Here is a 27,743-nt window from a genome sequence, read left to right as displayed (position 1 = left end):
ATCGTATCTCCCATTTCCTCTTCCATTTCTATAATATTGTCCTCAAGTACATCGCCCTTGTATAGACCCTCTATATACTCCTTCCATATTTCTGCTTTCCCTTCTTTGCTTAGAACTGGGTTTCCATCTGAGCTCTTGATATTCATACAAGTGGTACTCTTTTCTCCAAAGGTCTCTCTAATTTTCCTGTAGGCAGTATCTATCTTACCCCTAGTGGGATAAGCCTCTACATCCTTACATTTGTCCTCTAGCCATCCCTGCTTTGCCATTTTGCACTTCCTGTCAATCTCATTTTTGAGACGTTTTTATTCCTTTTTGCCTGCTTCATTTACTGCATTTTTATATTTTCTCCTTTCATCAATTAAATTCAATATTTCTTCTGTTACCCGAATACATTATGAAGGGACTATCACAGTACCTAATACCAGCTGCTGGTGGCCCGTCTACAGGCTTCTAGCACCAATACAAATTTGGTTTCCAGTATTTTGCATAGTTATAGTCTGAATTTAAAATGGTGTCATAATATACTAATTAAGAGGTGTTTGTCTTGAGGGAGTGTAACTGGCGACATGCAAATACTTGGAGTTTATTTGTTCAGCATTTGAGAATGTGAACACTTAGAAACTTCCAACAAACTTTACATGTAATTTCAAACCTTTATGAAACTTTCTGTCACTGACATTCCACACAAAATGTTGAAAGAAAAAAAAACATGTATCACTTACTATATTTTCACTGTTCATGCAGTCAAATTGCAGTATCAGGTATGACATTTTATTACTTCTTTAGTACTAACTCTATTTGCAATACATTTTGCATACAATGTCTCCATATATTCCTTAATTTATCGGTAAAATTGTATTATTGTACAAAACAGTTCAGGAGATATGTCATAAACATTAAGATGCATGAAAATTTAGCTTCCACTTGAAATGGAACCCAAATTACCTATTTTATGTTCATTCTGTGTTTCATAATTATTGCACTTACTGACTTCCTTAGAAACTGTAAGCATAACTTCAAAACTTTTCTAATCTTTTTATCACTAATGTGGTTAATGTCAAACATTCAATACATTAACTCATTTATAATTCAATCAGACATTTTAAGCTGTTTTACATATGGGAGTTTGATTCTTCAAAGAATCAGAGGTGTAACACTATTCTAGAAATGGAAGAGAGAGTAGGGGAATATGAGATAGAAGATACAACAGTGTGAGGAGAATTTGACAGAGTATTAAAAGTCAGAACACGGCATCTGTAATGGGTGACATTCCCTCAGAATTATTAAGATCCTTGGAACAGCCAGTAATGGCAAAACTGTTCTACTTTGTGCACAGTGTACATGAGACTTGAAGAATTCCAGAGAGGCCAGATGTTGGCAAGTGTGAATGTTACCAGCTGTATTGCAAAATTTGAGACCTATTTACAGAAAAATGGAAAAGTGGTAGACGCCCCCTCGGGGATGATCTCAGAGAAATGTAGGAACATGCTGTAGGCAATACTGACCCTACAACTTACCTTAGAAGACAAGTTGAAGAAAGGCAAACATACATGTATAACATTTGTGTATTTTGAGAAACCTTTTGGCAATGTTGACTGGACTACGTTATACGAAATTGTGAAAGTAGCAGGAAGTAGTAATTCAAAAGATGATAATAGAGGATTGTAGCCTATCCCTGATGTTATTCCAATGCAAGCTGTGAAGGAAATACGGGATAAACTACTCCTTTTTCTTCTGCTGCTCTGGGGTTAGGCCTAGGACCTGTTCCTGGCTCACCATCTCTTTCTCCCCTTCTTAGAAAAGAATTTAATGTCCACAGAGAAGGAATAAAGATTTTTAAGTTTGCTGATGTTATTGTAACTGTCAGAGACAGAAAAGGACTGAAGAGCAGCTGAGTGGAATGGTTAGTGCCTTGGAAAGAAGTTATGGTGCTAGCTTCATCAGAAACACAATGATGGTGTTAAAATTAAGTCGAATTAAATCTGGCAATGCACAAGAAAATGGATTAGAACAGTAATAATAGAAGGTACTATTTGGTTTTGGGGCATAAAGTAACTGTTGATGGCTTTAGTATCGTTAAAAAAATTAAAGGAACACTGCCTGATGGCCACAACAATAAATTTTCATTTGCGTAATTTTATTATTTCACAACTGTAATGATGCTAATTACACATCTGTAATTTATGAGTGTCCTACTCTACAGTGTCTTCATTTGCTGCAACCTGCAACTAACCACGACCCTCCCAAATTGCTCTAAACCTTCAAATGTGAACCCTGTAGAATATCCACTAAATATCGAACAGCTGCACTAGCAAAAGTGACATCAGCAAAAGCAACAACAGTTACAGCAGCTACCCAAAACACTGGTAGCAACACCACCACTGCCGACAACTACTATGATACAGGTCCATCTGTAACAGCAATAGTGCCAGCAGAAGAAAAGGATATAACTTCAATAAAACTGGCGTTACTGTCCGAGCTGCTGGAGATAGCAGTCATGTGTGCATTTGGTGTTTGTTGAAGAAAGCTTTGGCCAAAAGCTAAATGTGTGACAGACATTTTGTTGAAGCTGTATTGCATTGCATTTCCTAATATTGTTGATATTCCAAACTTGTTTGATTATGAAATTAAAAAAGGTGCACAATGTTGAGGACAGACAGAAAACTGCACATCCTTCCTTATGCAAAGGATATTTTAGTTGAAGGCAAATTGAAGAGGAGATCCGCTAGGGATGGGAAAAACCAACTGGTTAAACCCGATACCTGTATTTCTTCGGTATTTTGTTTGGTCTCGGTTACAACAGGTGTTTTTTGTTTTTCTACTAAAATTAACCATATCAGCAGTACCAAAATTTTTCGTTTTTAAATAAAACTTTTTTTATTCGTAAAATTTGCATTGGTTTGAACTATTGCATTACTATACAAAAATGGGAAAAGTGATTAGTGCTATTTTAACAACAATGTCACCAGAAACAAGCAACAAACACGTGGCATAAGAATTGGAGAATTGGCACAGCACTGCTGAGACAATGGTGTCCCTATTGCCATTAGTCGTGGGTTAAGGGGGTAGGATGTCAAATGGGCCGACTTGGAGCAGGAGAGGCACCACATGACATTTTAATTTCCACTGTCTATACTTTTACAAATAAATTAATTAAACTTTGTCAACATGAGCAGGAGGGATTCAGAATTCACACTCTTAGCAATATAAGTTCAAAAATATAACAAAATAATTTTTTTTACGTGTGAAATTTCATTATTTTTTCACTTACTATTGGCTGCATTTGTTACTATAGGTACACTTTTCTTCATAAGTAAGAGAGATTCTTCGGTGAATTTTGCACAGCATGCAAACCATACTTACAGGTGTATGAAACTCTAGAATTTATTTAATTAATGAAAAAATGAATGAGCTGTCACATTTTAAAATTCATGTTTAGAAAAAAAACTCAAATTTTGTAGTTAATTACCTCAATTTTTACCACAGTTTTTAATAGATTTGGAAAATTCTAGAGTTTCATACACCTGTACGTATGATTTGTATGCTGTGCAAAATTCATCGAAGTATCTCTCTGACTTATAAAGAAAAGTGTACCTATAGCAACAAATGCAGCAAATAGTAAGTGAAAAAATGATGAAATTTCACATGTAAAAAAATTTATTTTGTTACATTTTTGAGCTTACATTGCTAAGAATGTGAAACCTGAATCCTTCCTGGTCATGCTAACAAAGTTTTAGGAATTTATTTGTAAAAGTATAGACAGTGGAAATTAAAATGTCGTGTGGTGCCTCTCCTGCTCCAAGTCGGCCTGTTTGACGTCCTACCCACCTTAAGGTGCGGTTGTATGTGCAGTGTGTAAGGCTTGCTCCTCCTGGTCTGTACGGTAATTTCTGTAAAATAATTAAAGAGGTATGAAATTATGGTAACAGTAATAAATTAAAAACTGATTAACAATTCATTCATAGTATGCAGTAAAAATAGAAGTAGTTGATCTGCTGCCTTCATCTGCTTGTAGCCCTTGAAATCGGACAAATTAAGAGGAAAAATAAAATCCTTCAACCCCACTTTTAATCCTTTAGCGCTGATTATTATTGGTAATGCCCACATAATGGTATGGTCTCTGATTACAACATGATTTTTGAGCAGGATTTCAAAATGTTAGAATCAGTAGGAGAAACTGGTGTTTTTTTTTTTTTTTTGTGGTATTCATCCCCTTATGACTATTTGAGAAAAGCAGTGAGTCTATGTATCGTTAAACTGAGTCAACATTTTTCAATCTTTGCTCTGTTTGTACGTTTATTAAGGAAATAATAGGAATAAAAACAGAAATTTTCAGAAACCTGTTATTTTGAGCAGTTTTAACAGTCATGTTAAAATGACATGGAAAAAGCCGATATAACCGGCATTCCAAAATTCTGCAAGATGACCAGGAAGTGGACCCTAATCTGTTGTGAGCCTGAATTAATTCTTGCTGTTGACAAAGTGTGGGCAGTAGTACAGCATTGCGGGTAGGATAACAAGACATATTTAATAGTAGAAGCATTAAGTTTGCAGATCTTTGTGTGACTTTCAAGTGGAGTGAAAAGAATATGCCGTAAACCGGGTATATTTTAAGCACTACTGTTGCTTTGATCACTCATGTACCAAACATTTTGCAGTTCTCTACTGACTCTCAATTAGGTGTTTAGTATACACTAATAAAGTTCCATCAATAAAACTTAAATGGCTCTATGAAGTGGTGATTTCTTGCGCAACGGTTGCTGTACCTGCTGCGACTTATTAAAGCAGTCCTGTACATGTTGAAACAGCGTTTGTCAGTTTAACCTCACTTTAAAGAAGATGCTGCTCGTGTTCACGAGTACTTTGACAGTAGTGAGAACGGCCACAACTGCAAACCAGCCCTGGCATTGACTTTGGCACTGTATTTGAAGAAGAAAATATGATTGGTGCAGGGTGGCTTAAACCTATGAAAATCTGTCAAAGGAAATACTACTCTCAGAGGCTTATTATCATATCAACTTTCTTCGAATGGACAGTGAAAAATTTCTAAAACTTGTCAAGCCCTTCGTAAAAGGGCAAACTTGTCTGTCAAGTTCGCTCTTATCTAGCCACGGGTGTGTCAAAACAAGCTTGTACACTATTGTTGTTGTTGCAGTCTTCAGTCTTGATACTGCTTTGATGCAGCTCTCCATGCTATTCTATTCTGTGCAAGGTTCTTCATCTCCCAGTACCTACTGCAACCTACATCCTTCTGAATCTGCTTGGTGTATTCATGTCTTGGTCTCCCTCTACGATTTTTACCCTCCACGCTGCCCTCCAATACTAAATTGGTGATCCCTTGATGCCTCAGAACATGTCCTACCAACCGACCCCTTCTTCTAGTCAAGTTTTGCCACAAACTCCTCTTCTCCCCAATCCTATTCAACACCTCCTCATTAGTTATGTCATCTACGCATCTAATCTTCAGCATTCTTCTGTAGCACCACATTTTGAAAGCTTCTATTCTCTTCTTGTCTAAACAATTTATCACCCACGTTTCACTTCCATACATGGCTGCACTCCATACAAATACTTTCAGAAACGACTTCCCGACATTTAAATCTATACTCGATGTTAACAAATTTCTGTTCTTCCGAAACGCTTTCCCTCCCATTGCCAGTCTACATTTTATATCCTCTCTACTTCGACCATCATCAGTTATTTTGCTCCCCAAATAGCAAAACTCCTTGACTACTATAAGTGTCTCGTTTCCTAATCTAATGCCCTCAGCATCACCCGACTTAATTCGATTACATTCCATTATCATTATGTGCCATGTAATAAGATCGCTATGCATTAATGTGACAGTACGAGAGAGATAGACAAAGATATTCTTTATTACTCTGCGGCGTAGTGCGCTTAGATAATTATTCTTAGACAGTAAGCTTTTGTTCTTGTTAAGATGTAATATCATGAGAGAGGAGTCTGTTCTTTATTGTGCAGTACAAATCGACGCCAATGCAGAGAAAGCATTTCTAGTAGCCTTCGGACTGAAGGCTGCAACAATAACATTGACTCTGGCGCGGTGTTTGAATAAGGAAACAAGACGTTGGTCCAGGGAATGGTTTAAAACGAGAGAGAAATATACAACTAAAAACCTGTTAGTGGAAATGTTATGTTGATGGACAGTGAAACATTTATCATCTTGTTTAGCATTATTTCACCCTCACATTGATAAAGGAGACGCAAGTATGTAAAAAGAATTCTCTTCTACTCGGTCCTCTAATGACAATTCATTAAAATACCACAACCTAGGAACATATAGCCCACATCGTCCATGGAAGAACAGGAAAACTTCGATTTCAGTTATTTCATTCCACTTCCACTTGTATGTTACTATAAAAAAATAGGTTTGTTCGAGATACAGTTGCAACCATTCGACGTAGTCATTCTCCCAGGTTCTGTGGTTTGTGATTGGGTGAAAGCTGCTCGAGTTGCGGCCAATGGACGGTTGCACCCAGTTCGACTGATCGGAGAAAATTGTTGACTGGCTCCAAAGCCTTTAATAAGCTTGCCCCAAAGAGATAAGCGTGCGCATGTGCAGAACTTTTGTTGTTCACTGCTCTCAATGTTGTTGTTCTCGTAGTTTCCCGTGGAAGATGAGAATTTGTGTGTTCCCGTTAGCCTTTTAAAGGAATTGTATATGCCAAACTTCTGATAATTTAATACAACGAAGTGAGATTTTATTCTCTTAAAGGTTCTTTACAGATGAATGGAAAAACTAGTAGAAGCCAACCTCGGGGAAGATCAGTTTGGATTCCGTAGAAATATTGGAACACGTGAGGCAATACTGACCTTACGACTTATCTTAGAAGAAAGATTAAGGAAAGGCAAACCTACGTTTCTAGCATTTGTAGACTTAGAGAAAGCTTTTGACAATGTTGACTGGAATACTATCTTTCAAATTCTAAAGGTGGCAGGGGTAAAATACAGGGAGCGAAAGGCTATTTACAATTTGTACGGAAACCAGATGGCAGTTATAAGAGTTGAGGGACATGAAAGGGAAGCAGTGGTTGGGAAGGGAGTAAGACAGGGTTGTAGCCTCTCCCCGATGTTGTTCAATCTGTATATTGAGCAAGCAGTAAAGGAAACAAAAGAAAAGTTCGGAGCAGGTATTAAAATCCATGGAGAAGAAATAAAAACTTTGAGGTTCGCCGATGACATTGTAATTCTGTCAGAGACAGCAAAGGACTTGGAAGAGCAGTTGAACGGAATGAATGGTGTCTTGAAGGGAGGATATAAGATGAACATCAACAAAACCAAAACGAGGATAATGGAATGTAGTCGAATTAAGTCGGGTGATGTTGAGGGTATTAGATTAGGAAATGAGACACTTAAAGTAGTAAAGGAGTTTAGCTATTTGTGGAGCAAAATAACTGATGATGGTCGAAGTAGAGAAGATATAAAATGTAGACTGGCAATGGCAAGGAAAGCGTTTCTGAAGAAGAGAAATTTGTTGACATCGAGTATAGATTTAAGTGTCAGGAAGTCGTTTCTGAAAGTATTTGTATGGAGTGTAGCCATGTATGGAAGTGAAACATGGACGATAAATAGTTTAGACAAGAAGAGAACAGAAGCTTTCGAAATGTGGTGCTACAGAAGAATGCTGAAGATTAGATGGGTAGATCACATAACTAATGAGGAGGTATTGAATAGGGTTGGGGAGAAGAGGAGTTTGTGGCACAACTTGACGAGAAGAAGAGACCGGTTGGTAGGACATGTTCTGAGGCATCAAGGGATCACCAATTTAGTATTGGAGGGCAGCGTGGAGGGTAAAAATCGTAGAGGGAGACCAAGACATGAATACACCAAGCAGATTCAGAAGGATGTAGGTTGCAGTAGGTACTGGGAGATGAAGAAGCTTGCACAGGATAGAGTAGCATGGAGAGCTGCATCAAACCAGTCTCAGGACTGAAGACCACAACAACAACAAAGGTTTTCTGTAGAGATGTGTTGCATATACTTAGCATGGGATATGAAAAGCAAAAGGCTCTCACCGTCCTTGAACGCCACTTTCAAAATGAAAACTTTTTCTGTTCCATACAAGGATCCAGTCACAAGAGCCGATAATGGGGGGCCACATACTACACTCATTGCTATAAATGACACGAGCATATCAGGTTGCTCACTTCAGAGGATAGGTGGCATAGGTAGAAATCAGCATACTATGCTGTTACACATAAACTAGTGAATTTTTTCTTCAAATTAGATAATTTCCGGCATTTGTAATGTTTGGGTATCTACTACTTTGTTATTCATTAACATTGGTACTAATTATTTGCAATGAATTGTCAGTCAGCAACAAAATTTGTGTTACCAAAATCATTGAGGCAAACTGATCAATTTTTTTCATCACATGCTTATCATCAAAATATCTGAGAGGAAACAGGATGCTGGTGAGGAAACATGTGTCAGGAATAATAACGAACGTCTTCAGTTAACTTTGTGTATCACTGGTTCTCCAAGAAGTGCTGACCACAAGTGGGAAGCAGAAACGTTTGACATCATTTCGTTCATCTTAATCGAAGCTTTTGGAAAGCCTGCGACTGTTATTTATTCTTTAAATAATGAAACTCTGCACCACTTACGTATTTTTTTATGATCTGCATGACATATTTCGAGATTTTATCATCGTCATGATCAAATAAATATATTAGTATTTGTGAGTTGTGCTGCCCTCCTTGGATTGTAGCCATCTTTTTGTGCATATAAGATACTGGCTCTTCTCCATTATGCAGAAAATAAGACACACGCACACAATCACTCATACAGTTTGTGAAATTTCAGTGCGTGTGTTTTTTTCTGCATAATGCAGTAGGCACAGTACGGTTCCTTAACCTCAAAGAGACGACATAATATAGAGGAAGAGAGGCAGAACACACAAAATACTTACGTAAATATTTTGACTTGAGAATGAGAATAAATTCTTGAAACGCATAGTGCAAAGCATAAAAAAAAATACGTACCCGGTGCACTTTTCTTACCTCCAAGTTAGAGATTAGAGGTGGCAAAAAATAACATAACGGATAGAAATAACCGGTTACAGAGAAGTAACGGTTACTGTCCACTCATCTGATACTGGTAGTTATTTCAATAACTGCCAACAGTGCCTTGCACTATCTGTTGACCGAAGATCGTACTACACTTTCGCGTCAACCAGTGATCTCCATACTAGTATAGAGATAACTGGTGTCAAATCATCGGGGATCTGGCTATCAACAAGAGGGACAGACCATTTCGAGAGCGTTCTATAGGTTGTGGAAATAACTGGGAGACTGCGCGCCATCTGTTGATACAACTGTGTAGTATTTCGTGCGCCGTCACCACTTTCAACACGAACAATTAAAGAAAGTTCATGTCAGAGCAGTGGCTGATAGGAACTGCAGTACAGTCATTGATTGAGATGTACGGTCATTCCTTAAAGCCACCGCCTTATTTGTCCATTTAGTTAGTACAAATAGAGTTACCATAAGGAATCCAAGCGACTATGGAAATAACTTTCAGATGTCGGTACTTTTATATGGAAGTTATCTTTATTCGCTCACAGTTTTTGTTCTCTGGCAGTACCTTAAGACATGTAGCGGTAAAATGTACTGTTACTGGTTTGACTGGTACAATGGAAATCTCAGATATTTCGTGTAGTACCTTGTATTCTTATTGCCTTGAGTTGCCCCAACAAATTAAAGGACACAACAGAGCGTAGACAAACCCAGTTAGCATTTCATTGTCCAGAGCAATAATGACAATTCATATAATAAAGCTTTATCAGAGGTTCAAAATACCGCTACAGTTGTATGCTTCTTTTATTTAGAACACAACCGGTTTCAGGTGTTAGTTCGTGCTGTGACTCCGAGTGCTGCGGTGGACTAGTACAGGACGGGGTATTACCAACAAGTGCAGAGCACAGAGAAGTACTCATCCACCACAGCGCTCCGGGTCACAGCACAAACTATTAACATCTGAAGATGGGCATATAAGAGCCTAAAACCGGTCGTGTCCGAAATAAATGAAGCTTACAAATTTAGTGGCATTTTCAACCATTGGTATAGTGCTCAGTTGCTGATGTTCCTCCGACAGGGTTGTTTGTGGTAAAGCTTTAGTTCCTGGACAGGAATGGAATGTGATACTTCCCACAGAGCTTTTGGTCCATCTTCTCTTTCTAACAGTTTAAAATGTGTGATTCCATCATTGATTTAATTACCTTGTGTTGGTAATTTTAGGTTATACAAGAGTTTCATGTCAGAAACTTTGCCCATGTTTTTCTGTGGTTGTGTATCATCCATTTTTTGTAAGGTAGCTTTTATCAAGAGTCATAGTTATGTCACATGCTTCTGGGCCAATGCGCGTCATTTCTTGTCTGCTTTTAGTTTCTATGGTCAAAAATTGACTCAACACACTGTCTCCCTTCCCCTATGCAATAAAATTCTGCTGGATGTGTGACAGTGTCACAATGTGATACAATTACCAATATTTTGACAACTATTGCAAGCAGCCTTCACCAGGGTGGCTAATAGTAGGTAAGTTACAGTGACGCAAAAATCACAACACCAAAAAATAATTAATGTAGAGTAATGAAATTTCAGGAATACATTTGCCTAGGTGGCAGATTTAAGTGATTAGCATTGCAAGATCACAGCTTAATGTAAGCATGAAATAAAATATGGAAAAATGGAATATTCCAGAATTTGAAGCACGAACAGCTGCTAGCATGAGTTTCTTAGAAGTAGATACCTTAGGGGTTGCGAAGCAACTCAAATCGCTCGATATGGGCAAGTCTTCAGGTCCAGATTGTATACCGATTAGGTTCCTTTCAGATTACGCTGATACAATAGCTCCCTAATTAGCAATCATATACAACCGCTTGCTCACTGATAGATCTGTACCTGTAGATTGGAAAATTGCGCAGGTCGCACCAGTGTTTAAGAAGGGTAGTAGGAGTAATCCATCAAACTATAGACCTATCTCATTGACGTCGGTTTGCAGTAGGGTTTTGGAGCATATACTGTATTCAAACATTATGAATCACTTCGAAGGGAACGATCTATTGATACATTAATCAGCACGCTTTCAGAAAACATCGTTCTTGTGCAACGCAGCTAGCTCTTTATTTGCATGAAGTAATGGCCGCTATCGACAGGGGCTCTCAAGTTGATTCCGTATTTCTAGATTTCCGGAAAGCTTTTGACACCGTTCTTCACAAGCGACTTCTAATCAAGCTGCGGGCCTATGGGGTATCGTCTCAGTTGTGCGACTGGATTCGTGATCTCCTGTCAAAAAAGGTCGCAGTTCATAGTAATAGATGGCAAATCATCGAGTAAAACTGAAGTGATATCAGGTGTTCCCCAGGGAAGTGTCCTGGGTGCTCTGCTGTTCCTGATCTATATAAATGACCTGGGTGACAATCTGAGCAGTTCTCTTAGGTTGTTCGCAGATGATGCTGTAATTTACCGTCTAGTACGGTCATCCGAAGACCAGTATCAGTTGAAGAGCGATTTAGAAAAGATTGCTGTATGGTGTGGCAGGTAGCAGTTGACGCTAAATAACAAAAAGTGCGAGGTTATCCACACGAGTTCCAAAAGAAATCTGTTGGAATTCGATTACTCGATAAATAGTACAATTCTCAGGGCTGTCAATTCAACTAAGTACCTGGGTGTAAAAATTACGAACAACTTCAGTTGGAAAGACCACATAGACAATATTGTGGGGAAGGCAAGCCAAAGGCTGCGTTTCATTGGCAGGACACTTAGAAGATGCAACAAGTCCACTAAAGAGACAGCTTACACTACACTCGTTCGTCCTCTGTTAGAATATTGCTGCGCAGTGTGGGATCCTTACCAGGTGGGATTGACGGAGGACATCGAAAGGGTGCAAAAAAGGGCAGCTCGTTTTGTATTATCATGTAATAGGGGAGAGAGTGTGGCAGATATGATACGCGAGTTGGGATGGAAGCCATTAAAGCAAAGACATTTTTCGTCGTGGCGAGATCTATTTACGAAATTTCAGTCACCAACTTTCTCTTCCAAATGCAAAAATATTTTGTTGAGCCCAACCTACATAGGTAGGAATGATCATCAGAATAAAATAAGAGAAATCAGAGCTCTAACAGAAAGGTTTAGGTGTTTGTTTTTCCCGCTCGCTGTTCGGGAGTGCAATGGTAGGGAGATAGTATGATTGTGGTTTGATGAACCCTCTGCCAAGTACTTAAATGTGAATTGCAGAGTAATCAAGTAGATGTAGATGAACCATTGCAAATGTGTAATGCTGCGACATTAATAACTGGTGTAACCACCAGAATGTTGAATGCAAGCACACAAATGTGTTACGTGTTGTGTTGTACAGGTGCCGGATGTGAGTGTATGGGATGGAGTTCCATGCCTGTTACACTTAGTCGATCAATACCGGCACGGTTAATGCTGGTTGTGGATGAAGCTGGCGTTGTCCGAATGAAGTCCCATATGTGCTCAATTGTAAACAGATTTGGTGATCGAGCAAGTCAAGGCAACACGTCGACACGCGGTAGAGAATGTTGGGTTGCAGCAGTGATATGTGGGCAAGTGTTATCCTGTTGGAAAACACCCCTTGGAATACTGTTCACGAATGGTAGCAGTTACTTCTGTAAAATATCTGGGAGTATGCGTGCGGAACGATTTGAAGTGGAATGATCATATAAAACTAATTGTTGGTAAGGCGGGTACCAGGTTGAGATTCATTGGGAGAGTGCTTAGAAAATGTAGTCCATCAACAAAGGAGGTGGCTTACAAAACACTCGTTCGACCTATACTTGAGTATTGCTCATCAGTGTGGGATCCGTACCAGGTCGGGTTGACGGAGGAGATAGAGAAGATCCAAAGAAGAGCGGCGCGTTTCGTCACTGGGTTATTTGGTAACCGTGATAGCGTTACGGAGATGTTTAATAAACTCAAGTGGCAGACTCTGCAAGAGAGGCGCTCTGCATCGCGGTGTAGCTTGCTCGCCAGGTTTCGAGAGGGTGCGTTTCTGGATGAGGTATCGAATATATTGCTTCCCCCTACTTATACTTCCCGAGGAGATCACGAATGTAAAATTAGAGAGATTAGAGCGCGCACGGAGGCTTTCAGACAGTCGTTCTTCCCGCGAACCATACGCGACTGGAACAGGAAAGGGAGGTAATGACAGTGGCACGTAAAGTGCCCTCCGCCACACACCGTTGGGTGGCTTGCGGAGTATCAATGTAGATGTAGATGTAGATGTAGATGGTAGCACAACAAGTCGAATTACCAGATTGATGTACAAATTTGCAGTCAGTGTGCATGGGATAACCACGAGAGTGCTCCTGCTGTCATATGAAATCGCACCCCAGACCATAACTTCAGGAGTACATTCAGTATGTCTAGCACACAGAGAAGTTGGTTGCACGACCTCAACTGGTCTCTTCATAGCCAACATATCAGCCATCACTGGCACCGAGGCAGAACCAGCTTTCATGAGAAAACAAAACAAGGCTCCAGCTTACCTTCCTATGAGCTCAGATTTGTCAGCACTGATGTCACAAATGGCAGTGGTTTTGGGTCAATGGAATGTGCGCTACAAGGCATCTCGCTCGGAGCTGTCCTTGGAATAATCAATTTATAACAGTTTTTTGTGTGACTGTGGTGACAACTGCTGCTCAAATTGCTGCTGCAGATCTACATCTACATTTATACTCCACAAGCCACCCAATGGTGTGTGGCGGAGGGCACTTTATGTGCCACTGTCATTACCTTCCTTTCCTGTTCCAGTCGCGTATGGTTCGCAGGAAGAACGACTGCCGGAAAGCCTCCATGCGTGCTCAAATCTCTGTAATTTTACATTCGTGATCTCCTCGGGAGGTGTAAGTAGGAGGAAGCAATGTATTCGATACCTCAGCCAGAAACACACCCTCTCGAAACCTGGACAGCAAGCTACACCGCGATGCAGAGCACCTCTCTTGCAGAGTCTGCCACTTGAGTTTGCTAAACATCTCCGTAACGCTATCACGGTTACCAAATGACCCTGTGATGGAACGCGCCGCTCTTCTTTGGATCTTCTCTATCTCCTCCGTCAAACCGATCTGGTACGGATCCCACAATGATGAGCAATACTCAAGAGTAGGTCGAACGAGTGTTTTGTAAGCCACCTCCTTTGTTGATGGACTACATCTTCTAAGGACTCTCCCAATGAATCTCAACCTGGCACCCGCCTTACCAACAATTAATTTTATACGATCACTCCACTTCAAATCGTTCCATACGCATACTCCCAGATATTTTACAGACGTAACTGCTACCAGTGTTTGTTCCGCTATCATAAAATCATACAATAAAGGATCCTTCTTTCTATATATTCGCAGTACATTACATTTGTCTGTGTTAAGGGTCAGTTGCCAGTCCCTGCACCAAGTGCCTATCCGCTGCAGATCTTCCTGCACTTCGCTACAATTTTCTAATGCTGTAACTTCTCTGTATACTACAGCATCATCCGCGAAAAGCCGCATGGAACTTCCGACACTATTTAGGTCATTTATATACATTGTGAAAAGCAATGGTCCTACAACACTCCCCTGTGGCACGCCAGAGGTTACTTTAACGTCTGTAGACATCTCTCCATTGAGAACAATATCCTGTGTTCTGTTTGCTAAAAACTCTTCAATCCAGCCACACAGCTGGTCTGATACTCCGTAGGCTCTTACTTTGTTTATCAGGCGACAGTGCGGAACTGTATCGAACGCCTTCTGGAAGTCAAGGAAAATGGCATCTACCTGGGAGCCTGTATCTAATATTTTCTGGGTGTCATGAACAAATAAAGCAAGTTGGGTCTCACACGATCACTGTTTCCGGAATCTGTGTTGATTCCTACAGAGTAGATTCTGGGTTTCCAGAGATGACATGATAAGCGAGCAAAAAACATGTTCTAAAATTCCTCAACTGCAACTGCTGTGTTCGGATGCAGGCTGAGTTGGCATCCCTTCGCTCCCAGCTTCAGGCAGTGTTGGCTTCGGTCACACAGCTTGAGGCTGTTGCCAATGGTCAACACTGTGGGGGTCCGGATGGGGGTTTGTCGGGGACGGCCAGCTCGTCCCACGCATCCCCTGATCGGACTACGACTGTGGTTGCCTGGGATACTGCCCACATTGAGGCTGATCCCTCATCTGTGGTAGAGTGGGAGGTCGTCTCAAGGTGTGGCAGGGGGCGAAAGACATTCCGGAGGGCTGGACGGAAAGCCTCTCCAGTTTGTCTGACGAACCGGTTTCAGGCTCTGTCTCAGGCTGATACTGATCTTCGGCCTGACATGGCTGCTTGTCCTGTTCCAGAGGTTGCCCCTCAGTCTGCAAGATCCGGGCAGTCGCAGAGGGTGGGCTTACTGGTAGTTGGGAGCTCCAACGTCAGGCGCGTAATGGGGCCCCTTAGGGAAATGGCAGCAAGAGAGGGGAAGAAAACCAATGTGCACTCCGTGTGCATACCGGGGGGGAGTCATTCCAGATGTGGAAAGGGTCCTTCCGGATGCCATGAAGGGTACAGGGTGCACCCATCTGCAGGTGGTTGCTCATGTCGGCACCAATGATGTGTGTCGTTATGGATCGGAGGAAATCCTCTCTGGCCTCCGGCGGCTATCTGATTTGGTGAAGACTGCCAGTCTCGCTAGCGGGATGAAAGCAGAGCTCACCATCTGCAGCATCGTCGACAGGACTGACTGCGGACCTTTGGTACAGAGCCGAGTGGAGGGTCTGAATCAGAGGCTGAGACGGTTCTGCGACCGTGTGGGCTGCAGATTCCTCGACTTGCGCCATAGGGTGGTGGGGTTTCGGGTTCCGGTGGATAGGTCAGGAGTCCACTACACGCAACAAGCGGCTACACGGGTAGCAGGGGTTGTGTGGCGTGGGCTGGGCGGTTTTTTAGGTTAGATGGCCTTGGGCAAGTACAGAAAGGGCAACAGCCTCAACAGGTGCGGGGCAAAGTCAGGACATGCGGGGACCAAGCAGCAATCGGTATTGTAATTGTCAACTGTCGAAGCTGCGTTGGTAAAGTACGAGAACTTCAAGCGCTGATAGAAAGCACCGAAGCTGAAATCGTTATAGGTACAGAAAGCTGGCAAAAGCCAGAGATAAATTCTGCCGAAATTTTTACTAAGGTACAGACAGTGTTTAGAAAGGATAGATTGCATGCAACCGGTGGTGGAGTGTTCGTCGCTGTTAGTAGTAGTTTATCCTGTAGTGAAGTAGAAGTGGATAGTTCCTGTGAATTATTATGGGTGGAGGTTACACTCAACAACCAAACTAGGTTAATAATTGGTTCCTTTTACCGACCTCCCTACTCAGCAGCATTAGTGGCAGAACAACTGAGAGAAAATTTGGAATACATTTCACATAAATTTTCTCAGCATGTTATAGTCTTAGGTGGAGATTTCAATTTACCAGATATAGACTGGGACACTCAGATGTTTAGGACGGGTGGTAGGGACAGAGCATCGAGTGACATTATACTGAGTGCACTATCCGAAAATTACCTCGAGCAATTAAACAGAGAACTGACTCGTGGAGATAACATCTTGGACCTACTGATAACAAACAGACCCGAACTTTTCGACTCTGTATGTACAGAACAGGGAATCAGTGATCATAAGGCCGTTGCAGCATCCCTGAATATGGAAGTTAATAGGAATATAAAAAAAGGGAGGAAGTTTTATCTGTTTAGCAAGAGTAATAGAAGGCAGATTTCAGACTACCTAACAGATCAAAACGAAAATTTCTTTTCCGACACGGACAATGTTGAGTGTTCATGGAAAAAGTTAAAGGCAATCGTAAAATGCGTTTTAGACAGGTACGTGCCGAGTAAAACTGTGAGGGACGGGAAAAACCCACCGTGGTACAACAACAAAGTTAGGAAACTACTGCGAAAGCAAAGAGAGCTCCACTCCAAGTTTAAACGCAGCCAAAACCTCTCAGACAAACAGAAGCTAAACGATGTCAAAGTGTGCGTAAGGAGGGCTATGCGTGAAGCGTTCAGTGAATTCGAAAGTAAAATTCTATGTACCGACTTGAGAGAAAATCCTAGGAAGTTCTGGTCTTACGTTAAATCAGTAAGTGGCTCGAAACAGCATATCCAGACACTCTGGGATGATGATGGCATTGAAACAGAGGATGACACGCGTAAAGCTGAAATACTAAACACCTTTTTCCAAAGCTGTTTCACAGGGGAAGACCACACTGCAGTTCCTTCTCTAAATCCTCGCACAAACGAAAAAATGGCTGACATCGAAATAAGTGTCCAAGGAATAGAAAAGCAACTGGAATCACTCAATAGAGGAAAGTCCACTGGACCTGACGGGATACCAATTCGATTCTACACAGAGTATGCGAAAGAACTTGCCCCACTTCTAACAGCCGTGTACCGCAAGTCTCTAGAGGAACGGAGGGTTCCAAATGATTGGAAAAGAGCACAGATAGTCCCAGTCTTCAAGAAGGGTCGTCGAGCAGATGCGCAAAACTATAGACCTATACCTCTGACATCGATCTGTTGTAGAATTTTAGAACATGTTTTTTGCTCGAGTATCATGTCGTTCTTGGAAACCCAGAATCTACTATGTAGGAATCAACATGGATTCCGGAAACAGCGATCGTGTGAGACCCAACTCGCTTTATTTGTTCATGAGACCCAGAAAATATTAGATACAGGCTCCCAGGTAGATGCTATTTTTCTTGACTTCCGGAAGGCGTTCGATACAGTTCCGCACTGTCACCTGATAAACAAAGTAAGACCCTACGGAATATCAGACCAGCTGTGTGGCTGGATTGAAGAGTTTTTAGCAAACAGAACACAGCATGTTGTTATCAATGGAGAGACGTCTACAGACGTTAAAGTAACCTCTGGCGTGCCACAGGGGAGTGTTATGGGACCATTGCTTTTCGCAATATATATAAATGACCTAGTAGATAGTGTCGGAAGTCCCATGCGGCTTTTCGCGGATGATGCTGTAGTATACAGACAAGTTGCAGCATTAGAAAATTGTAGTGAAATGCAGGAAGATCTGCAGCGGATAGGCACTTGGTGCAGGGAGTGGCAACTGACCCTTAACATAGACAAATGTAATGTATTGCGAATACATAGAAAGAAGGATCCTTTATTGTATGATTATATGATAGCGGAACAAACACTGGTAGCAGTTACTTCTGTAAAATATCTGGGAGTATGCGTGCCGAACGATTTGAAGTGGAATGATCATATAAAATTAATTGTTGGTAAGGTGGGTACCAGGTTGAGATTCATTGGGAGAGTGCTTAGAAAATGTAGTCCATCAACAAAGGAGGTGGCTTACAAAACACTCGTTCAACCTATACTTGAGTATTGCTCATCAGTGTGGGATCCGTACCAGATCGGTTTGACGGAGGAGATAGAGAAGATCCAAAGAAGAGCGGCGCGTTTCGACACAGGGTTATTTGGCAAACGTGATAGCATTACGGAGATGTTTAATAAACTCAAGTGGCAGACTCTGCAAGAGAGGCGCTCTGCATCGCGGTGTAGCTTGCTCGCCAGGTTTCGAGAGGGTGCGTTTCCGGATGAGGTATCGAATATATTGCTTCCCCCTACTTATACCTCCCGAGGAGATCACGAATGTAAAATTAGAGAGATTAGAGCGCGCACGGAGGCTATCAGACAGTCGTTCTTCCCGCGAACCATACGCAACTGGAACAGGAAAGGGAGGTAATGACAGTGGCATGTAAAGTGCCCTCCGCCACACACCGTTGGGTGGTTTGCGGAGTATAAATGTAGATGTAGATGTAGATGTAGATGTCAGAGATATAGGCCTATATATAGTTTTGTTGACGACCCTTCTTGAAAACTGGAACACGATGGTCGTCCCTCCCAGGAGTGCCACGTGGCCGTCCGGAGCCTCGGCTTCTTGTGACCAAGTATTCCCGTGACCATTGCTGCCAGCAATCCTGCACATTGGCTACATTCCTGCCAAGTCTCTGCAATATTGTAGAAGGAATGTCCAGTTTCTCGAAGCCCAATTACACAACCTCGTTCAGACTCAGTAAGTTGGTGTTTAGTCATCTTCGTCACTTTAAAGGCATTTTTGACTAACATCAACTCACCACATGCAGTCTCAAATGTAACTAACTCTCATGATCATTATGGCGCATAGTTAAAGAAAGCCCGAGTTGCATCCTCATACTAGCGCCACTCTTATGCGACTGACATGGAATTTGAATACACATTATCTTTCTGATGTAGAAACATGTCTACCAACTTTCATTTATGCCCCACAACTACTTCTTGGTGTTGGGATTTTTTTTCTGTCAGTGTATTAATACACTACTGGCCATTAAAATTGCTACACCACAAAGATGATGTGCTACAGACGCGAAATTTAACCGACAGGAAGAAGATGCTGTGTTATGCAAATGATTAACTTTTCAGAGCATTCACACAAGGTTGGAAATGGTGGCGACACCTACAATGTGCTGACATGAGGAAAGTTTCCAACCGATTTCTCATACACAAACAGCAGTTGACCGGTGTTGCCTGGTGAAAAGTTGTTGTGATGCCTCGTGTAAGGAGCCTGTCGCGATTGCGGTTTATCGTATCGCGACATTGCTGCTCACATTGGTCGAGATCCGATGACTGTTATCAGAATATGGAATCGGTGGGTTCAGGAGGGTAATACGGAGCGTCGTGCTTGATCCCAACGGCCTCGTATCACTAGCAGTCGAGATGACAGGCATCTTATCCGCATGGCTGTAACGGATCGTGCAGCCATGTCTCGATCCCTGAATCAATAGATGGGGACATTTGCAAGACAACAACCATCTGCACGAACAGTTCGACAACGTTTCCAGCAGCATGGACTATCAGCGCGGAGACCACGGCTGCGGTTACTCTCGACGCTGCATCACAGACAGGAGCGCCTGCGATGGTGTACTCAACGACGAACCTGGGTGCATGAATGGCAAAATGTCATTTTCTTGGATGAATCCAGGTTCTGTTTACAGCATCATGATGGTCACATCCATGTTTGGCGACATCACGGTGAACGCACATTGGAAGCGTGTATTCGTCATCGCCACACTGGCGTATCACCCAACGTGATGGTATGGGGTGCCATTGGTTCCACGTCTCGGTCACCTCTTGTTTGCATTGACGGCACTTTGAACAGTGGACGTTACATTTCAGATGTGTTACAACCCGTGGCTCTTACCCTTCATTCCATCCCTGCGAAACCCTACATTTCACCAGGATAACACACGACCGCGTGTTGCAGGTCCTGTACGGGCCTTTCTAGATACAGAAAATGTTCGACTGCTGCCCTGGCCAGCACATTCTCTAGATCTCTCACCAATTGAAAACGTCTGGTCAATGGCGGTCGAGCAACTGGCTCGTCACAATATGCCAGTCACTGCTCTTGATGAACTGTGGTATCGTGTTGAAACTGCACGGGCAGCTGTACTTGTACACGCCATCCAAGCTCTGTTTGACTCAATGCCCAGGCTTATCAAGGCCATTATTACGGCCAGAGGTGGTTGTTCTGGGTACTGATTTCTCAGGATCTATGCACCCAAATTGCGTGAAAATGTAATCACGTCAGTTCTAGTATAATATATTTGTCCAATGAATACCCGTCATCTGCATTTCTTCTTCGTGTAGCATTTTTAATGGTTAGTAGTGTAGTTTTCTCTCATCATGATGCAAATACAGCTAATAATATGTTATTGAAATGGAATCTGGCCACAATGGCTACGCTTAGGCTCATTCCAAACAGCATGAGCAAAGGGGTACACAAACTACAGGATGTAGTATCTACACCTAATAGCAAACAAGTGAGAAGTAATACACTTAGAGACATGACATTTTATTCAGTTCACTGCACTTCCTCATAATGTTTTCTCTGAATATAAATACAATACCAGCACTAGAAAAATAGTATATGTATATTCACAGATCATTTCTTTGTACAGTTTATTACATGTAATAATAAACACAAAAGTATTTTAAATGTCAGAACAGTAAGTTCTAAAAGTAAATTCCATTATGGAAAAAACTGTATACAGGTTCTGATACAGCACACAATAATCACATAAAAATTTACGTAACTCACAGGTTCTGATACAGCACATAAGTCACACACAATAATCACATAAAAATTTACAAAAAGCGTAGTTTCTGACACATCACATCTACATCTATATCTACATAATAGTCATATAAAAATTTACAAAAGCAGACACAAAATTTGATACTCACACAATAAATTATTTTTAAAAAAGAAATAAAAGAGATGAATGTGTGTAATGGTTGCACATATCTTGAGCATCCACATTCAACAAATATAACAGAGAAAATAAACTTAAAATAAATTAAGTACTGAAGGGAACAATGTCTAAGTACCTAACATTTCAAAAATGACTTATAATGGTAACTGATCAGAAAACAGTGACAAAACAGAACTGTAGCAATGGTAACAAAAACGATAAAAACACACAATGAAGAGACTCCCTTTGCTGATCGGTATAAACAGAGTTCATTCTTCTTAAATATCCAGTTGCTTATCATTTCATCAATCAACAATTTTTATTTTGATACACATAAATATATCCTGTCTTCTGTCTCTTTGCACTAAATAATGTCGTTTCATACATTTCTTTAACCATTTTATCATTATATGAATACCATTTGCCTGTTGTCCTATGGTACACATCACAAACATAATGACCTGTGTTGAAGAAACATAACATTAGTAACAAGCTTATTATTTTCAAGACGAATTATGTCTACTTTACTAGCTAAGCAGCATATTCACTCTCTCTCTCTCTCTCTCTCTCTCTCTCTCTCTCTCTCTCTCTCTCTCTCTCTCTGTGTGTGTGTGTGTGTGTGTGTGTGTGTGTGTGTGTGTGTGTGAAATCTCAATTCAAAAATGATGAAATAAGAACACTACACACACACATACACACCCACAAAATGTTAGTGCATTATACTTAAGATGAAGATGATGATGATGATTGATCTGCGGGGCGCTCAACTGCGCAGTTATCAGCGCCCGTACAAATTCCCAACCTCTGCTCAGTCCAATCTCGCCACTTTGATGAATGATGATGACAGCACAAACACCCAGTCATCTCGAGGCAGGTGAAAATCCCTGACCCCGCCGGGAATCAAACCCGGGTCCCCGTGCTCGAGAAGCAAGAATGCGACCATGAGCTGCTGACTACACTTATGAGAATATACAAGGGAAAAAAGACAGCATTTAACTACAGGTTTGACAGTGAGGATAGTACTGGTCTCAAAATTTCAGCTGAAAGAACACAATTCACTACAAACATAAAAAAGCACCAGAACACATAGGAACATAAATAAGTAAAATAGAGCATCATAGTAAATTTAAATATCTTAGTGAAAATATACAGCAGAATGGACTAGAAAAATTTGCAATAGATGTAAAAGCTAAAAATATGGAAGGAGCGTATGGGATGGAAAAAAATATCTGCAGCAAGAAATGTATATATAGGGGGAAAAAACAAATAAAACACTATACCACAATGGTGGGACACGAATGTTTACACACAAGTGAATGCTAAACAATGGGATGGGAGATTATTAGAAAAATAATGTTTGGAATACAAACTACAAATGGTTGGAAACTTGGAAGTAATGAAGATATCTAAAAAAATATAGAGAAAACATCAGAAGTAATGGCAAGGTGAAAATTCATCTTTTTTGGACACATCTACCTGAATGAGACCAGGCTAACAAAACAAATATTTCTGTATTTCTGGAAAAAGAACAAACAATAGCTGCATTACAGAAAAAGCAAAATAACTAGGAAGGAAAATCATCAAAGAATTGAAAATAACAGAAAGAAACATTTTCAAGAATAAAATACCATGTGTCCGCAAAGTCAGTCCATAGTGGATGCTTCGTATCTCTCGCCTGCAAGTGTCCCATAATGCATAGATGCATTCCCTTCATGTGTTTAAGCCAAGTGTTATGCATATTTATGCGATCGGGAATGCTCAGTAGCAGCAAGGCAACACGTACATTTGACAATTAAGCGCCAGCAAGGAGTATTAGTGATGAAATCATAGGAGGCAATGTTGTGCAACCTTTGTAGGGACAGGATCCAACTATTTGGGAGTAGGATCTTACAATCTGAGACAGTGTTCCGAGACAAATTTCCGTCACAATGTCCGCAAATGTGATGTCAGATCCGCCTAGCAACAGTGATCTGAACGCCCGTTGGCTGAAGGTTTGGAGATTATATATATATATATATAAACACAGATGATGTGACTTACCGAACGAAAGTGCTGGCAGGTCAATAGACACACAAACAAACACAAACATACACACAAAAGTTGAAGGTGTATACACACAAAATTCAAGCTTTCGCAACAAACTGTTGCCTCATCAGGAAAGAGGGAAGGAGAGGGAAAGACGAAAGGATGTGGGTTTTAAGGGAGAGGGTAAGGAGTCATTCCAAACCCAGGAGTGGAAAGACTTACCTTAGGGGGAAAAAAGGACAGGTATACACTCGCACACACACACATATCGTGTGTGCGAGTGTATATATATATAGTGTCTATCTACCAGCGCTTTCCCATTTGGTAAGTCACAGCATCTTATATAAAGATGCTGTGACTTACCAAATGGGAAAGCGCTGGTAGATAGACACAATAAAAAACACACACACAAATATCAAGCTTTCACAACCCACAGCATCTTTAAACAAAGATGCTGTGAATGTTAAAAAATATAGTTTGTGTGTGTGTGTGTGTGTGTGTGTGTGTGTGTGTGTGTGTGTGTGTGTGTGTGTGTGTGCGTGTGTGCGTGTGTGCATGTGTGCGAGTGTATACCTGTCATTTTTTCCCCCTAAGGTAAGTCTTTCCACTCCCGGGATTGGAATGACTCCTTACCCTCTCCCTTAAAACCCACATCCTTTCGTCTTTCCCTCTCCTTCCCTCTTTCCTGATGAAGCAACCTTGGGTTGCGAAAGCTTGAAATTTTTGTGTGTGTTTAAGTGTTTTTTATTGTGTCTATCTACCAGAGAGAAGTGTCCTTCTTGGCTGAGGGAGAAAGGTGGGGTGGTCTCTCTCGTCCTTCGGGAAGACAGCGCAAGTTAGTCACGAAGAGCCACACAAAATGCACGGTCGAGTAACCGGGGCGGCTCTAAAAGTGCATATTTCAGATGTTAAACAAGATATAAAGTAAAGTTATTAGTTACAAGAACACCACGTGTCGTGGGCAGTATCTATCATTATGCAAAGTCAGAAAACAGTGTTAATGTGTGTAAAGGGTCGAATATAATGGTGTAGTCCAGAGCCGCCATATTGCAATTGCTGATTCTGTGATGTGTGTGACAAAGCAATTTCTGTATTAAAACAAGTATAGTACAAACGTTGTTGGCAATTAACAACTGGCATCCTTAAACACTCCACTTCAGCAGGATCACCACCTACATAGAACCTGACGAGTGAGCGCTACTTCTGTGCTACGAGGGACTTACCGAAACAGCAAGACACCAGGTTAGTGATACCGCCCAGAGAAGCACTTCCTTCTCGATACAATGCCAATGATGGTGTTGTAGTCCCATCGACCTGCATTGGTAGGGTGGGGGTAGTAGGGTTCTGTATGCATTGCAGCTGTTAGCTGTATTATTGTCTAGTTCTTGTGTAAACTGTGATGTGTGTAATGAGAATTCTTACTATAGCTGAGAGATCATTTATAATGGAAGACATTTCCTGTGCAAGAGGAAACTTTACGGAGTATGTGAAGCAGCAAGTTAGGTTGCGTTTTGCTGCTTCAAGGCATTCACATCGTGACACTGTACGTGATTTAAGGTCCAGTTCATGATGATTCACAAACTGGCAGACTCACAATTTTAATAGAATGGAAGCTTGACAACATTTCGGACATCGTGTTGTGGAGTTTGAGAAAATCATCGAGGGGATCATTGCAAGAGGCGAAAGTCTCTTATACAACAGCATGTAAGTCCGTAACCAAAGAACTGGGGATGTAGCCATAAAAAATTTCTACTATGTATTAATTACATTGTATGGACCGTGTGAAACAAACAGCATACTGTGAATGGTTTCAGGGATTTGCTAACCAATGTGGAGTTTGCATTTTAGATTGAACCTTTTCCACTGATGAAGCTGGGTTTCACATATCTGGCTACATTAATTCCCAAAATTCACGGATTTGGTCATCAGAAAATTCACATGCCATAAGAGAAACACCATTGCACGCAGAGAAATCAGAGTGTGGGTTGTCATAACATAAGCGCAAATTATAGGACCGATCTTTTTTGATACTACCACCACTTCCTATGCCAATTGTTGCCAAATAATTTATCTGCTGAATGAAAATGAGAACAGTCATTCATTTTTCCAAGAAGACAATGCTACTGCTTACACGGAACACCATCCCGTATAACTTTTAGATGAAATCTTTTGAGACAGGGCCATTATGAAAGGTCTCTGCTCTTACCAGACCTGTCTCTGCCCAGCTATTTCCTTTGGGGTGCGATTAAAACATTTGTGTATCAGAATAACCCAAATACAATATATGAACAAAAGACAGAGGTAATTGATTATCTGAATTCGGTTACATGTGAAACATTGGTAAAGGTGTTCACAAATATATGTAAACATGTTGAACTACGCATTCAAGGAGGAGGAAAACGCTTACAGCACTGCTGTGATACTGGCGCGTATAGTGTATTTAAATGCAATTAATATAATTAATTAATTTCATTGTTTTAATTTAATAATACTGATCCCATCTCCAAACATAACTGCAGCCACTAGCAGTGTGTCCCAGCCCACTAGCTTATACAGCGACATGAGCATGCTGCCAACCTTACGTGCCCTGCAACACGAGAAGTGGAGCTCGCCGTTGCAGAGAGAATTTCAGGACACACTGCATTAAATTTAGAAGGTTTACAAGGCAGAAGAGATAAGAAATTGTGAACAAAATGGACAGAAAAGGGAAAATATAACATGGAGAGAAGATGAAGGAGTACTGGAAAAATAAGTACTGGCAATAAAGAAAGGAGAGGAATTGTGTTTGTGATCAAAGTACATCAATATGAAGATGAAAAAGTTGATGGTGATGCATCAGTTATAGAATTTCCAACATATGACTTGTACAGTAGCACTCAAAAGTATTTTTTAGTTACGGTGTTATGTTGCCAGTATCATTTGAATGCATTCATAACAGAGCTACACACACAACTGTGGCACTCCAACAAAAGTTTCCTGTCACTGTGGTTCTGTATCTAGTAAATGACCAAGATCATACAATAACAATGTAAGTATGTATTCCGAACAAAAGCGCTGGCAGGTCGATAGACACACAAACAAACACAAACATACACACAAAATTCAAGCTTTCGCAACAAACTGTTGCCTCATCAGGAAAGAGGGAAGGAGAGGGGAAGACGAAAGGAAGTCTTTAAATATGTCTGCTTGTGTCTGTATGTGTGGATGGATATGTGCGTGTGTGCGAGTGTATACCTGTCCTTTTTTCCCCCTAAGGTAAGTCTTTCCGCTCCCGGGATTGGGATGACTCCTTACCCTCTCCCTAAAACCCACTTCCTTTCATCTTCCCCTCTCCTTCCCTCTTTCCTGATGAGGCAACAGTTTGTTGCGAAAGCTTGAATTTTGTGTGTATGTTTGTGTTTGTTTGTGTGTCTATCGACCTGCCAGCGCTTTTGTTCGGTAAGTCACCTCATCTTTGTTTTTATATATAATTTTTCCCACGTGGAATGTTTCCTTCCATTATATAAGTATGTATTCCTTTAGCTGAAAGGCATTTTGTACAGTATTGATCAACTACTGTCAATTAAGCATTCAGACAGTATTTGTTTATTTGTAGAGATAACTAGAAGCAAGCAAAAACACAAAGAATACTCAGCTGATATAAAACAAGCTGTTTTCCATGCTTTGAAGAAGGGAAATTGGCAATCTAGCATTGCTAGAGATCATTGCGCACTACAACAATTAATATACGGGTGTATTCGATGGCAAAACAGGAGCGAGGAAAAGCCGATTAGCTGAGGTCAGGGCTCCAAGAAAATCAGCTCGACAAATTAGGGATGATCTGGAGCAGCATCATGGACTGAACTCACATGTCTCAACTGTAAAACATCACCCAGAAGCAGGTGATTTAAATGGTAGACAACCATCACACACACAATTCACAAATTTAAAAAAAAAAAAGGGATGCCAGGGTAGAATTTGCAAAGAAACATCGAACATGGTGTAATGTTTTGTGGAGTTATGCAGTACATACATCAATCAAAAACTAAAAGGACAGCATAAAGTACCAGATTCCAACCACTAAGCACGGTGGTGGCAGCACACGGTGTGGAGATGCTTTTCTGAATCTGATGCTGATCCTCTAGGTCAAATACACGGCAAAATGGATAGTTTCCTGCACAGTGACATTTTAGAAAATACGATTTCATCTGGGAGAAAGAATATGCCACATGCGTATTTGGACATTTCAGCAGGACAGTGATTCAAAACACACCTCCGACCATTTAAAAAAATTCTTTTCAGATAAAAAGTCAAACTTTTGGAGTGGCCAAGCCAGAGCCTGGATAAATCCACTCAGGACGCATTGTGTATTGATGTGCTCGTAATAGAAGCTGCTCAAACAAGGCTCAATTTGCTGCTGCCTTGTTGGACAAATGGTCAAAACTCCCAGTTG

General features: G+C 41.0%; 1 protein-coding gene across 1 annotated transcript in view; it reads right to left on the bottom strand.

Annotated features, from left to right (window-relative positions):
- Positions 1-20,967: 20,967 nt before the first annotated feature.
- Positions 20,968-27,743, bottom strand: part of LOC124719082 (ubiquitin carboxyl-terminal hydrolase 29-like) — a 433,479-nt gene continuing 426,703 nt past the window's right edge. Inside the window, exon 12 of the mRNA XM_047244762.1 lies at positions 20,968-21,747. Within this exon, the coding sequence (XP_047100718.1) occupies positions 21,596-21,747 (152 nt within the window). The 3' untranslated portion in view covers positions 20,968-21,595. The remainder of the gene's footprint in view (positions 21,748-27,743) is intronic.

This window comes from Schistocerca piceifrons, chromosome 10, assembly GCF_021461385.2.
Source record: "Schistocerca piceifrons isolate TAMUIC-IGC-003096 chromosome 10, iqSchPice1.1, whole genome shotgun sequence".
Taxonomy (NCBI): domain Eukaryota; kingdom Metazoa; phylum Arthropoda; class Insecta; order Orthoptera; family Acrididae; genus Schistocerca; species Schistocerca piceifrons.
This window is presented reverse-complemented; position numbering and strand designations above follow the sequence as displayed.